The sequence below is a fragment of the Physella acuta genome, unplaced genomic scaffold (genome assembly GCF_028476545.2).
Source record: "Physella acuta isolate Inbredline_101_S28 unplaced genomic scaffold, ASM2847654v3 ptg000362l, whole genome shotgun sequence".
NCBI lineage: Eukaryota > Metazoa > Mollusca > Gastropoda > Physidae > Physella > Physella acuta.
In genome coordinates this window covers 142,501-157,481 of record NW_026731881.1, presented here as the reverse complement: position 1 = coordinate 157,481, position 14,981 = coordinate 142,501, and the positions used below count along the sequence as shown (strand labels likewise).

General features: G+C 34.3%; 1 protein-coding gene across 3 annotated transcripts in view; it reads left to right on the top strand.

Moving 5' to 3' along the window:
- Positions 1–14,981, top strand: part of LOC131941456 (sodium-dependent phosphate transport protein 2B) — a 28,644-nt gene that overhangs the window by 12,880 nt on the left and 783 nt on the right. For 2 of the 3 annotated variants that reach the window (XM_059300726.1, XM_059300724.1), the window contains exons 6-9: positions 453–629; positions 7,020–7,299; positions 7,760–7,887; positions 13,077–13,229. In XM_059300726.1, the coding sequence (XP_059156709.1) occupies positions 453–629; positions 7,020–7,299; positions 7,760–7,887; positions 13,077–13,229 (738 nt within the window). The remainder of the gene's footprint in view (positions 1–452; positions 630–7,019; positions 7,300–7,759; positions 7,888–13,076; positions 13,230–14,981) is intronic. The other variant, XM_059300725.1, reaches the window with a different exon arrangement.

Here is a 14,981-nt window from a genome sequence, read left to right as displayed (position 1 = left end):
ATTTGTTTAGGTCCATGACATGTTCACTTAGCCAATTTGTTTAGGTCCATGACATGTTCACTTAGCCAATTTGTTTAGGTCCATGACATGTTCACTTAGCCAATTTGTTTAGGTCCATGACATGTTCACTTAGCCAATTTGTTTAGGTCCATGACATGTTCACTTAGCCAATTTGTTTAGGTCCATGACATGTTCACTTAGCCAATTTGTTTAGGTCCATGACATGTTCACTTAGCCAATTTGTTTAGGTCCATGACATGTTCACTTAGCCAATTTGTTTAGGTCCATGACATGTTCACTTAGCCAATTTGTTTAGGTCCATGACATGTTCACTTAGCCAATTTGTTTAGGTCCATGACATGTTCACTAAACCAATTTATTTAGGTCCATGACATGCTCACTTAGCCAATTTGTTTAGGTCCATGACATGTTCACTAAGCCAATTTGTTTAGGTCCATGACATGTTCAATTGGAGTGCTGTGCTAGTCCTGCTACCACTAGAAGTAGCCACCAGCTACCTTTACCACCTGACCAAAGCTATTGTGGAGTGCATGAACCTCCGCTCAGACAACTTTAAAATAGAACTGTTGACTGCCTTAACCAGACCATTTACTGAACTCATTGTAGAGGTGAGTGGTTAGTGGTTAGTAGTGAGTGGTTAGTGGTTAGTGGTTAGTGGTGAGTAGTGAGTGGTTAGTGGTGAGTAGTGAGTGGTTAGTGGTAAGGGGTGAGTGGTTAGTGGTGACTGGTGACTGGTGAGTGGTTAGTGGTTAGTGGTTAGTGGTTAGTGGTTAGTGGTTAGTGGTTAGTGGTTAGTGGTTAGTGGTTAGTGGTTAGTGGTTAGTGGTTAGTGGTTAGTGGTTAGTGGTTAGTGGTTAGTGGTTAGTGGTTAGTGGTTAGTGGTTAGTGGTTAGTGGTTAGTGGTTAGTGGTTAGTGGTTAGTGGTTAGTGGTTAGTGGTTAGTGGTTAGTGGTTAGTGGTTAGTGGTTAGTGGTTAGTGGTTAGTGGTTAGTGGTTAGTGGTTAGTGGTTAGTGGTTAGTGGTTAGTGGTTAGTGGTTAGTGGTTAGTGGTTAGTGGTTAGTGGTTAGAGTAAGTGGTGTGTGCTTAGGGTTAGAGGTTAGTTATTAGGCTAATAGGCACCACAGGTAAGGCTAACAGGCACCACAGGTAAGGCTAATAGGCACCACAGGTGAGGCTAATAGGCAGAGTTTCTTCCAGGCATCTCTTCGGGGGGGCGAAGCCCCCCCCCCCCCCCCCCCCCGAAAAAATTTTACCGCCCCCCCCCCCCGAACGAAATGAAATTTATATAATTTATATAGAAAATATATACTTTTATCAGTGTCCACCCCCCCCCCCCCCCGAAGAAAGTCTACCGCCCCCCCCCGAAAATTCCAAGTGCCCCCCCGGAGAAAAAAGTCTGGAAGACACAGCTAATAGGCATCACAGGTGAAGCTAATAGGCACCACAGGTGAGACTAATAGGCACAAAAAGTAAGGCTAATAGGCACCACAGGTAAGGCTAATAGGCCCACAGGTGAGACTAATAGGCACCACAGGTAAAGCTAATAGGCACCACAGGTAAGGCTAATAGGCATCACAGGTGCAAATAAAAGCTGCAAATAGTTTTACTGACCCACGCATATGGGGGATCATACCATCAGATCTAGGTTACTGACCCAGGCATATGTGGGAACATACCATCAGATTTAGGTTACTGACCCAGGCATATGGGGGATCATACCATCAGATTTAGGTTACTGACCCAGGCATATGGGGGAACATACCATCAGATTTGGGTTACTGACCCAGGCATATGGGCGATCATACCATCAGATTTGGGTTACTGACCCAGGCATATGGGGGATCATACCATCAGATCTAGGTTACTGACCCAGGCATATGGGGGATCATACCATCAGATCTAGGTTACTGACCCAGGCATATGGGGGATCATACCATCAGATCTGGGTGGACTCGAAGACGTCCTAATAACTCGAGCCCTGGATCCGAACTTGAGACTGTCAGGTTAGAAGTCGTGGGGTCGTCGGGTCGTGGGGTCTACGGTTCGCTCTTCTGCATTCTATTTTTTTTATGCGAGAATAATTGTTTTGTTAATAAAAATGCTACGAAAAGTACACAACACTAACTGCGCTATTGATTGCACGATAAATAAAATGGGAGTGATCTCCCTTAAACTTTCTCGAATATTCGTATTTAACACTAAGGGGCATGGCAACTCGGGATACAGACATGATTTTTAATCCATTTTTAATTACTTAAACTTTATAAAAATAGAATAAAATCTCGTAGAAAAAAAATTGCGCATCAAGTGAACGCAAAACAATGTGTATAATAGTGCGGAATATTATTAGTACTTTATAAATTCACATGCGTTATTTGAGAAATCGGAAATAGCGTAAATTACTACTTCCGGTCAGCAAAAATTACTCAATATTTGTAGGAGAGCAGAGAATTAGGTCTTTTACTTACATGTGATATCTTATTTATTTATCTGAAATAGTACTCAAGTTATAGGCATTTGAAAAATTCAAAGTAGAATAAGTTCCACTTTCGCTTACCGAACAAAATACTCATTCTGAGCAAAATTCCTTTTCTATTAAATTTCGTTTCCGCTTAAATTGTTTTCGTTGCTACCCCAATTTCCGTATCCGGCCAAATTTCTACATTCGGTTAAAATGTCGATATTGGTTAAAAATCCGTTTTCAATAAATTATTTAACTCTCCGCTTTCCAGGTAAAATTGAGGTTCAGATGGGGATTTTTATTTTGGTTTCGGTTTACAGAAAAATACAATACTATCAACCTAGCCCAGGGTTCGGCAACCTTTTGAGACGAAAGAGCCAAAAGTAACAATTTACAAAATTTTCCGGATTTAAAGAGCCACTAACATTTTTATTTCAATATTGGGTATTTGATTAGAATTATGTAAATAAGTTTATTTTTTATTTATTTAAAATAAATAGCTTTAAATATGAAATAGTATGTATTCATACATGCCAAACTACAGGACTATCCCAATCCACTTTAGAAGCTCTTAACTTTTTTTTTCTTTACTGACATCACCGGCTCATGGGGTGTCTGCCACTAGCCAGGTAGGCATCAACACGACAAACTCCGACTAACTGGCTTGGATATCCGTTTGATTACCGTGTATCGGTCGCTTCTGTCCTTTGGTTCTCACCGGGCTTATCTTCCAACCCACTCAGTGTTCCGCCAAGTCTCAGACAACATGTTTTATCTTTAAAAAAAAAGATTTCGGCCTAGCAAGTCTCTGACCACACTATCCACGTCATCTGCTGAGGACAAAGAAACAGGTGAACTCTACTTCATCTGCTCTGTATCCCGCCAAGTTCCGATAGGCAACTTTATCATTCACATCTAAAAAAAAATTGAAATAAAAAATTAAAAATGACATGATGTGTCTCGAACCCGTGCCACCCGTATGGAAGCCTATTACACTAACACCATATCTATTTGGGCTCTTCTTGTCAGTGACGTTTTTTGTGCTCTATATTAATACTTTGAGTCTGTGTAAGAAACTTGATTTACGCAAATAGGCCCTAGTATTATTTCAAATTAAATTTTATCCCAAATTAACCAATTCCATAGCTAAACACACACAGATTTATATAAAATAATGAATGTCTGAAACAGTTTAGTATAGAAACTCATTATTATCTAGATCTAGATAGAGTTATCTAGATTCTACGACTGGTTTGGTTATTTAAGTCTAGTCAAGTCTTTCCGAGTTATAGATCTAGAACCTAGTAGATAGTATAGATAAATCCCTTGTAAACTTGAATTAGATGATCCTTGAAGCTAAAAAGCAAAGATTTATATAAAAAATTCAAGGACTAAAATAGATCTAGTTTAATAAAGAAACTAAAAAATTTATTGTGATTTTATAGTGGTTTTATTTTTAACTAATTAATTTTGATTTGACCTAGATTCTAGATCTATAACTTTTCGTTTCTTCGACAGCTGATCTGTAGGTTCTAGATCTAGAGAAATTTATTATATAATCAAATTAGAAGAACTGTTGAAAATTGATAATAGCAAACGGACGTATCGTTAAAGCTAAAGCCGACAGAAAATTAGCTTTATAATGCTTTGAACTTTTGAATGAGCTACAAAATCTTCGATGGAAGCTAATATTATTGTTATAAAAAGTAAATAAATCATGTGATGACACTAAAGTCATGGTCTGATCTTTTATAATTAATGTGGTTAATCTACCAATGAATAAATCGACAAATTAATTAACATCTTTAAAAAAAAAAAATTTATTTATTTTATAACGGTAACAATAACGGTAACAATAATAGGCACGCAGGCCTTTTTTCACATTGGCCGTTTTAAAATAAACAAATAAAACAACAATTTAATAACAGCATTTAAAAAAAGCAAATGCGTAGTAAAGACATAGAAGTAACATAGCACTAAAATGTGAAATTAAGAAATAATATTACATAGTTTTAATACAAAATGAGATAAAATAAGAGTATAATAGATGAATGAGAAATGTTGCAATAAGTCAGTTTGAGAGGTCATAAAATAATTGTTGTTTAAGTTTAGTTTTGAATATATTTGCAGATCTATATAATTTTATTTTATTAGGAAGATGGTTCCACAAATGAGAACCAGAGTAGGCGAAGCTATGTTTTTGGAAAAAAGTTGTATATGGGATCGGTAAATGAAGGCGACGATTTAATTTTGTGTTAAAAGAAAATATGTCCGATAAGTAAGAGGGGGCTGTTTCGTGGAATATTTTATATTAAAAAATTGCTTTATTATATTTTATCTTTTTATTTAAAGGAAGTATATTAGTAGCAATAATAGAATCCAGACTACTGGACAAGCCAGTAACCAGTTTTATAGCCCTTTTTGTAATGATAGTAGAGGACGCTGTTAAGTTATAAAGCGGCCGCTCCACAATACAGAAGCATAATCCAACATTGTTCTCTACCAAAATACGATTTTACAGCCCTACACATAGTGCAGATGCTCTCCTGTAACCAAACAGACAAACAAACAAAAAAACAAAACCAAAAATATTCAAACATGTAAACAAACTTGAGTTTTAGTAGTAGGCCTATATAGATGTAGATATTAAAAAAAACTTGAAAAAAAAAACGTAGTAAACGTCAGAGTTGGGATTACGGATATGGTTAAGGTTATTTTGGGTTTTACTCCATTTTCAATTTCCAGATCAGATTAAGATACCGGTTCCGAATAAAGTTCGTTTTCTATTAACGGTTCATTTCAGGTTGCGGATAAATTTCCGTTTGAGTCATTTTTTGTCTCCGGATAAAGTTCCGTTTCGGGTTAAAATTCGTTACCGGTTACAATGTCCGTTTCCGGATAATTTAACAATTTCGGGTTTGGTTTAGAGAAAAAGAAAACATTATCAACTTAACGCCCGTTAAATTTCACCATCAACGGGCCATTTATCTAGTATGAAATTGTGAATAAACAAGAAAGTTTAGGGGAGATTACTCCTGCTTTATTCATTTATTGAGATATTTTCATAAAATCGGCATCACGGAGTTTAGAATAAAAAGTTCATTCAGGAGAAACTAAAATGTGTAACAATAGTTTTGAGTAAGACCAATTAATTTTAAATAGTTATTTAGAGAAACACCAAGCATTATCTAAAACATGATTAGAGAAACAGCCCGCTAGATCTAATACAGCCAGCTATATCTAATACAGCCAGCTATATCTAATACAGCCAGCAATATCTAATACAGCCAGCTATATCTTATACAGCCAGCAATATTTAATACAGCTAGTAATATCTAATACAGCCAGCAATATGTAATACATCCGGCTATATCTAATACAGCCAATAATATATCATACATCCAGCAATATCTAAAATAGCCAGCTATATCTAATACAGCCAGCAATATGTAATACATCCGGCTATATCTAATACAGCCAATAATATATCATACATCCAGCAATATCTAAAATAGCCAGCTATATCTAATACAGCCAGCAATATCTAATACAGCCGGATATATCTAATACAGCCAACAATATATCATACATCCAGCAATATCTAAAACAGCCAGCTATATCTAATACAGCCAGCAATATCTAATACAGCCAGCTATATCTAAAACATCCAGCAATATCTAATACAGCCAGCAATATTTAATATAGCCAGCAATATCTAATACAGCCAGCAATATATACGACAGCCAGCAATATCGAATACAGCAAACAATATCTAATACAGCCAGCTATATCTAATACAGCAAACAATATCTAATACAGCCAGCAATATCTAATACAGCCAGCAATATATAATACAACCAGCAATATTTAATACAGCCAGCAATATATACGACAGCCAGCAATATCTAATACAGCCAGCAATACACAATACATCCAGCAATATCTAATACAACCAGCAATATTTAATACAGCCAGCAATATATACGACAGCCAGCAATATCTAATACAGCCAGCAATATACAATACATCCAGCAATATCTAATAAAGCCAGCAATATATAAGATAGCCAGCAATATTTAATATATCCAGCAATATTTAATACAGCCAGCAATATTTAATACAGCCAGCAATATCTAATACAGCCAGCAATATATACGACAGCCAGCAATATCTAATACAGCCAGCAATATATACAACAGCCAGCAATATCTAATACAGCCAGCAATATATAAGACAGCCAGCAATATATAAGACAGCCAGCAATATATAAGACAGCCAGCAATATCTAATACAATCAGCAATATCTAATACAACAAGCATTATCTAAGACAGGAACACAAATGGTGGCCACTCGTATAGAAAACAGATCCAGAGTTTTTTAAAATGGAAAATACGTTCAATACGTTCAATACGTTCAAATATCTTGTTATAGTTTGAACAGTTTCACGATTCTAAAATGACGTAGTTAGGAACTGACATTTAGCTTTTTATTGACACAAATATTTACTCGTATTTTTATTGTAATGTTTTGAACAGATCAACAGAGATGTTATCACAGACATAGCCATGGCGCCTAATGTGACCGCTGAATCTTCTGTCATGAAGAGGTGGTGTCAGGTGACTGTTGTTGAGAAAACGGTGTCCGTGATGCGTTACGACCCAGTGCATGTAGACTGTACTCAGATCCAGCGAGATTCCCCGTTCTACGCCAGCTGTACAAAACAATATCTGAGTGGTCGAGGGCAATCTGCGGTTGGGTTGTTCCTAGGCTGGAACCACACCCAGGTTGTCAACTCGACATTGTTCCGCACAAAGTGTAAGTTGCATATACATCATATTCACTATAAGCTCCATTTGGCTTGCGACACATTGGTTTCCAACAAAAAGTCTTCCAAAACAACGTGATAAAAGATGAACAAAACGAATGTGTTAACAATTATTTTAGTTTCACTGAGGAAGTTCGATAGAGAGGTGTGTAAAGTGTGTGTAAGGAACTGTATTAAACTCATTATTTCCATTATGTACGATTGCTACCATTGAACCTTTTTAATATTACTTAAGTTAAATGAAATAGAAATTAATTTTACAAAGATTAAAAGAATCAGGTGTGATGTTTTTGCATTGAGTGTTGTATGGTGTACGCTTGTTATTACTTTTTTTTGGTACTTAGTCTGTTAGTTTGTACTTGTTCTGTTCTCTTCAGTTATAAAAAAAAAAACATGACCCCGTGTGATTGTGGCCAATAAAACTGAGTATGATAATTGTCTCATCCTCAGGCAATAACTTGTTTGCTTTGAGTGACATCACCGACAAGGTCGCAGGGAGCCTGCTGCTTATCGTCTCCATCGCCATCATACTCGCCTCCCTTTTAGGAATAGTCAAAATTCTAAATTCTCTTTTACAGGTAATCAAAACTTTTTCTCTATCGATCACTTCAGAATTAGCCCGACGCTTTTGCGGTTTCAGTAAAGAAAGAATGGTCTCAGGCTCAACATTTCAGATGTTGAACATCTCAGTGTGAGCTCATCGCAAGATTTTCAGCTTAAGATAAATGTTTCCAAGAGTATTTTAACTATCTTATGGAGTCTGCCCTGCCCCCCCCCCCCCCATGTCACTTTCAAGATCAGAAAATATCAAATGTGCAGTTTTGTATCAACGTTTGAGCAAATCCAGTAACTGAAAATGGTACATACTCTACTTCCAGTTTCATAAAAGATAATAACTAGAGCGCCAGTGAAGTTACATAGACGAAATTTCATAAAATAGAATGGAAAAGTGGTTCCAAAAGTGGTTCCACTTTGTGTTGCCAGAAAGCATATTTTTGAACCAAAATTGAATATTTTAAAACATTTGTGAAATAAGTACAAAGTCACTTCCGGTTTTACTAAGGCTAAAAATATTTAAACACAAAATTACTAATAATATAATAGTAATTTACCAAACATTTTTATTTGTATTTGGATTAGTATAGTCAGGGTGTTGTGGTGCAAGGGGATGTTATATTATTTAATATAAATAAACTACTTTGATTGTCCTGTTTGACCTTCTCAGTGGCTGTTGATTTGGTGACTCAAGATTCTGACCATCTGGACTCTCTAGCTCAGGAAGTCCAGGATCTAAATCATTAATTCCAGAATTTACATTTTCTGACTCTAGAATACTTGGTTCACTCATATCAACAGACTTTGGTTGTGGAACAAACTGAGTTGGTGTGAACCGGTCAGATCTGGTGGGATTGATAGATTCACACTTATTATCTGCACAAGTTATTTTTAACTGGTCTGCATGTCTACGAACAATAAGTCCATTATTTGTTTTTACTTTATAAGACACAGGTCCTGTACATTGAACAATTTGACCTGGCATCCATTTTCCCCTCTCCCATAATTTCTCAGATACAAATTATCATTAACCCCAAATTCTCTCTCAATGGATGTTTTGTCATGATTTAATTTTTGTGTATGTTGATGTTGGGAAACAGACCTTATATCACGGACAAAAGATACCAGGACAAAATATATCAGGACAAATGATATCATGGACAAATGATCTCAGACAAAATATCTCAGACAAAATATCTCACAGCAAAATTTATTAGGATGTACGATGATTTTAGTTGATTTGAACTTTTTTTAAATTGACTGTCAATATGGTTTTGTTTACTCTTTTTACGCATAATAATTGATTGTTATAAAATGAATTTGTTAAACTTAACAAACAAATGTGAATGGGTCTTCAGGTTCGTAACTTAAAAATGTTGTTTTTATTGCATCATTAACACAAAAATAAAGTTTACGTTACTTTGCTGGCAGGTACATTGTTATGATCACACATTTCCAATACTATGTGATCATGTATTGTGTGAGCTTTCGGTGTAGCCTACATGTTCTTACTTGACATTTCCAAATCTCTTTGCCTGCTGCTCTATTTATGGCTTTTATAAACAGAAATTCATTAGAAACTAATGCCCTATACCCTATCTTCGAGGTAACGAAAGAGGCCTTAATCACCAATAATACTGCTTTGTTCGCATGTACGCTACGACAAACTTCGCTCCGCGATGACCGCTGTCGTTTAAATAAGCATTTGTCACCTGATCACTAAGGTGTGACCGACGCATAACAATAGACTTTGGATGCTAGATGTCTTGTCCATGGAGGGCGGATGTCTTTCCAATAAGGCGTATCTCTGCCATCAAAGAGGCCACCTTGATTCGAAGGTGTATCTTTATTGTTATTTCATTCCCTTTGATCTAGTTTCGTCCACCTGACGTGGTAGGATTGTTTCATGTTTGTCAAGCACATCTACGTCGTCTATCGAAACAAATTCTTTAATCTTCGCATACTATATTAGTAATCTTAATTTTAAAATGCTTAGTACAATAGGGCAAATTTATACGGCAAACATTTTTACAATTATTATATAGGCCTATAAACAGTATTAAACATAGTAAACAAAACCATATGATAGTCAATAAAAAAATGTTCGGATCAACTCAAATTATCCAATACACTTTTAAAATTTTGCTGTTAGATATTTTGTTTGAGAGATATTGTGTGAGATCATTTGTCCATGATATCTTTTGTCCTGATCATTTGTCCTTGAGATCATTTGTCAAGAGATCATTTGTCCGTGAGATATTTTGTCTGAGATATTTTGTCTGAGATCATTTGTCCTGAGATCATTTGTCCTGTCACCAGAGAAATTCTTATAATCGTGAAAAAAAATAGAGGTTTTTGCAAATCTCGAAGTTTTACAACTCTCTGAGTTGGAAAAACATAATTTTGCAATCTTGTCCGCATGTCTCTGTTTGTGTATATATGTGTGTTTGTGTTTGTGTGTGTCTGTAAACACGATAATTTGAGTAACGTTACAGCAAAACTGCTGAAATTTCATATATAAGTATTATATCAAAATCGTAGATCCGTATCAACTTTTGATCAATTTCCGATAACCGGAAGTGGAACTTTTTCTACTTTCAATTTTTCAAAAGCCTATAACTTGAGTACTTTTTCAGATAAATAAATGAAATTTCACATATAAGTGAAAGATTTAATTCTCTGCTTTCTGTCAAATTTTGAATAATTTCGTTGACCGCAAGTAGTAATTTACGCTATTTCTAATTTATCAAAAAAAAAAGCATGTGAATTTATAAAGTACTAATAATAATCCGCACTATCATACCCATTTGGTTTGGCGTTCACATGGTGCGCAATTCTTTTTTCTACGCGATTCTATTATATTTTTAAAAGTTTAATTAATTAATAAACCTGGCCCCTAAACTTTCTAGAATATTCTAAAATATAACACTACGTGGGATGGCAACTCGCAATATAGACATGATTTTTATTTACTTAAACTTTTAAAAATAGAATAAAATCTAGTAAAAAAAAAGAATTGCACACCAAGCGAACGCCAAAACAAAATGTGCATAATAGTGCGCAATATTATTAGTACCTTATAAATTTACATGCGTTTTTTGAGAATTCGTAATAGAAATAACGTAAATTAGTACGGAAATAACTCAAAATTTGAAAGAAGGTAGAGAATTAGATCTTTTTTTTTACATGTGAAATTTCATTTATCTATCTGAAATAGTACTCAAGTAATAGGCTTTTGAAAAATTCAAAGTAGAAAAAGTACCACTTCCGGCTATCGGAAATCGCTCAAAAGTTGAAATGGATCTACGATTTTGATAAAATACTTATATATGAAATTTCATTAACCTTGCTGTAACGGTACTCAAGTTATCGTGTTTACACACACATAGACAACCACACAGACACACACACACAGACATACGGACAAGATTGCAAAATTATGTTTTTCCGTATCAGTGAGGTGTAAAACGTCGAGATATGTAAAAATCTCGATTTTTTTTGGACGATTACAAGACTTTCTCTATACTTCGTATATACGAGAAAGTAATATTGTCTATATCTCGAGTTGCCATCCCCCGTAGTGTTATATAAAAATGTTCGAGAAAGTTTAAGGGAGATCACTCCCGGTTTATTTTTTGTGACATCCGATAACCGGAAGTGGTATTTTACTCTCCATACCGTTAATGTATGTACCGTTTCATTTGGGAGAACGAAATTTTATACATAGGTATAGATCTAAGATCTTATTGTCTTAAATCTTTCTTATTTTGGGTGATTTTTGGAGACCGGAAGTAGAACTTTACGGTATGTCCGATTTCTATAAAAATATCTCTTCAACTGGACCGATTTGTTTCAAACTTTTCAAGCATGTAAAGACTCAAAGCCATGAACTGTGACATTTAATTGTGACTTAATTAGATGTTTAATTAACTTTTTAAAAATCATTTAATTTTTCCTTAATAAAGTTATAATTTTCCGCGCTATATTTTATGCGTTCATTTGGTGCGCAATTTATTTTAAGTGTAAAAAATTATTTTTAAAACAATAAACATTTCTATATCCCGATTTCACTGGCAGTGCCATCTGCCTTAGTAAACTATAAGAATATATTATGAGAAAGTTTAGGGGAGGTAACTCCAACTTTATTAGCCAAGTAGCTTACATAGTGTGTGACACAAAAATAAATATTTTACTGACCAACTACATCTATAAACATTTGACTGACCAATTACAGCAATAAACATTTTACTAACCAATATGACTGACATTTGACTAACCAATGCTTAAGATATTTAAAAATATGACTAGCTCATTAATTAATCATTACGTGAACCTCTAACATAATAACCATTGGTGATTACAGTAGTATTTGATTATTGTGGGTTTGTTTTTACAAGCTTTTATTTAACTCACTGTCTCTGTCGGTCTGTCGTCAATCTAAATGGAAAAGCTCGAGTGAAATTACGGGCACTTCTAACTGACAGATGCGGCTCGTAGTTGGTACGTGGATCAATACATGAAGACAATGCAACTTAACATTAAATGTGACTTAATTGGTTGCCTAATTTATTATTTTTGAATTAATTAAAATATTTACAAAATTAGAAGTAGGTCTTACCCGACTACTCCGTACTATTATACACGCGTCATCACTTTCATTGGGTGCGCAATGGGTTTTAGTCATGCAACTCTATTGTAAATTTTAAAACTTTCAATCGTTGAAAAAAATTCATTAAAAACGTTTAAATTAATTTAATAACAAACTTTTATGTACACATGCACTAAAAGTAGAAAATAAATTATACTATACTAATTAAAAAACTATAAAGAAAAGCGTTGGTCATTTTAGTATCCATTGGATACCTTTACTAATATTTAGGAAGAGACCCACGTTTTTTAAAATTGTTTTTAAATAGTAGTGTAGGCCTATAATTTATTTTCTACTTTTTAGTGCATTGTTACATAAAAACTTGTTATTAAAACGTTTTTTTTATGTTTTTTTTTTGGCTGTTCTGTTTTATAATTTTATTTTACGACATAGAAAAGTTGCATTCAAAGTGCCAAACTAGCGGCTAGCGTTCCATAAAACTAAAAAAAAAAAATTAGATAAAAGATTACTAAACTTAAACTATATTTATATCGTAAAATAGATTATGAATTTTAAGTTAACTTGAGATTTTTTTTTTTACCATTGTTTCAATTTTCTTCTTAGGGATCTGTGGCAAAAGTAATAAGAAAAACTTTAAATGCAGATTTCCCTGGGCGCCTGGCCTATTTAACTGGTTACGTGGCCCTACTTGTGGGTTGTGGAATGACTATGTTGATTCAAAGCAGTTCGGTAAGAAAATCATGTGCAGGGTTTCTCGTGAGTATTTGAAAAAAAACCCACTTCTCTACCCGATTCTTATAATTGTAAAAGGTTAAATGTATTTAGCCTAACGCCTATTACTGTTACATTTCTTACACAGACAACAGTTCTCCGAATTAACCTTAGTACTTTATTATAATAGACAGCGTAGGCGAGACGTCTACAGACAACAGTTCTCCGAATTAACCTTAGTACTTTATTATAATAGACAGCGTAGGCGAGACGTCTTGTCTCTGGGTCTATCTGTAGTCAACTAACTACATGTACACATAATCAACTACACATCACTGAAGACACAGTGAACACTCAAGGGGCGTAACCATGATATACATAACACAAGGGGAAAATGTCTTTTTACAAGCTTTTACTTTTATTAAACATGCATTGTAAAGTACTAAAAAAAATGTCATAAAAACGTTTTAATAACAAGTTTTTTTTACAAGCTTTTATTTAACTCACTTCCTCTGTCTGTCTGTCGTCAGTCTAGATCAAAACGCCGGAACGAAAATTCGGACACTTCTAACTGACAGATACGGTTCGTAATTGGTACGTGGGTCAAGACAAGAAGACTGTAATCTGAAATTAAATGTGACTTAATTGGATGCCTAATTAATTTTTTATGAATTAATTAATAACAAGCTTTTAATTTTATGTACTAATGCACTAAAAATTAGAAAATAAATTATAGACTACTATTTAAATAACTATTTAAAAAAGCGTGGGTCTCCTCCTAAACATTAGTAAAGGTATCCAATAGATACTAAAGTGACCCACGTTTTTCTTTATAGTTATTTAAATAGTAGTCTATAATTTATTCTATACTTTTTAGTGCATTAGTACATAAAAGTTTGTTATTAAAACAATTTTTATGGAAAAAAAATTTTATTACAAGCTTTTATTTAACTCACTTCCTCGTCTGTCTGTCTATCTAGATCGAAACACCCGAGCAAAATTGCAGGCACTTCTAACTGGCAGATACGGTTCGTAATTGGTACGTGGGTCAAGGCATAAAGACAATGCAATCTGACATTCAATTTGACTTAATTGGTCGCCTGATTAATTTTTTTTTTACGAATTAATTGAAATTTTGTCCAAATTAGTAGGCAGTCTTATCCAACGACTCCGCAATGTTATACACGCGTCATCACGTTTAAAATTGTGTCATCACGTTCAATAGGTGCGCAATGGTTTTTCGTCATGCAACTCTAGTGTAAATAAAACATGTAAAGTACTGAAAAAATTCATAAAAAAAGTTATAATAACAAGCTTTTATGTAATAATGCACTAAAGAGTAGAAAATAAATTATAGACAACTATTTAAATAACTATAAAGAAACGCGTGGTTCTCTTCCTAAACATTAGTAAAGGTATCCAATAGATACTAAAGTTGCCCATGCTTTTCTTTATAGTTATTTAAATAGTAGTGTATAATTTATTTTCTACTATTGAGTGCATTATTACATAAAAGCTTGTTTAAAAAAAACATTTTTAATGAATTTTTTACATGCTTTTATTTAACTTGCTTCCTCTGTCGTCAGTCTGTCTGTCTAGATCGAAACACCCGAGCGAAAATTCGGGCACTTCTAAGTGATAGATTCGGTTCATTGTTGGTACGTGGGTCAAGACATGAAGACAATACAACATGACATTAAATTTGACTTAAATGGATGCCTAATTATTTTCCTATGAATTAATTACAATTTTGTCCAAATTAGTAGGCTGTTTCATCAAACTATTTCGCAGTATTAG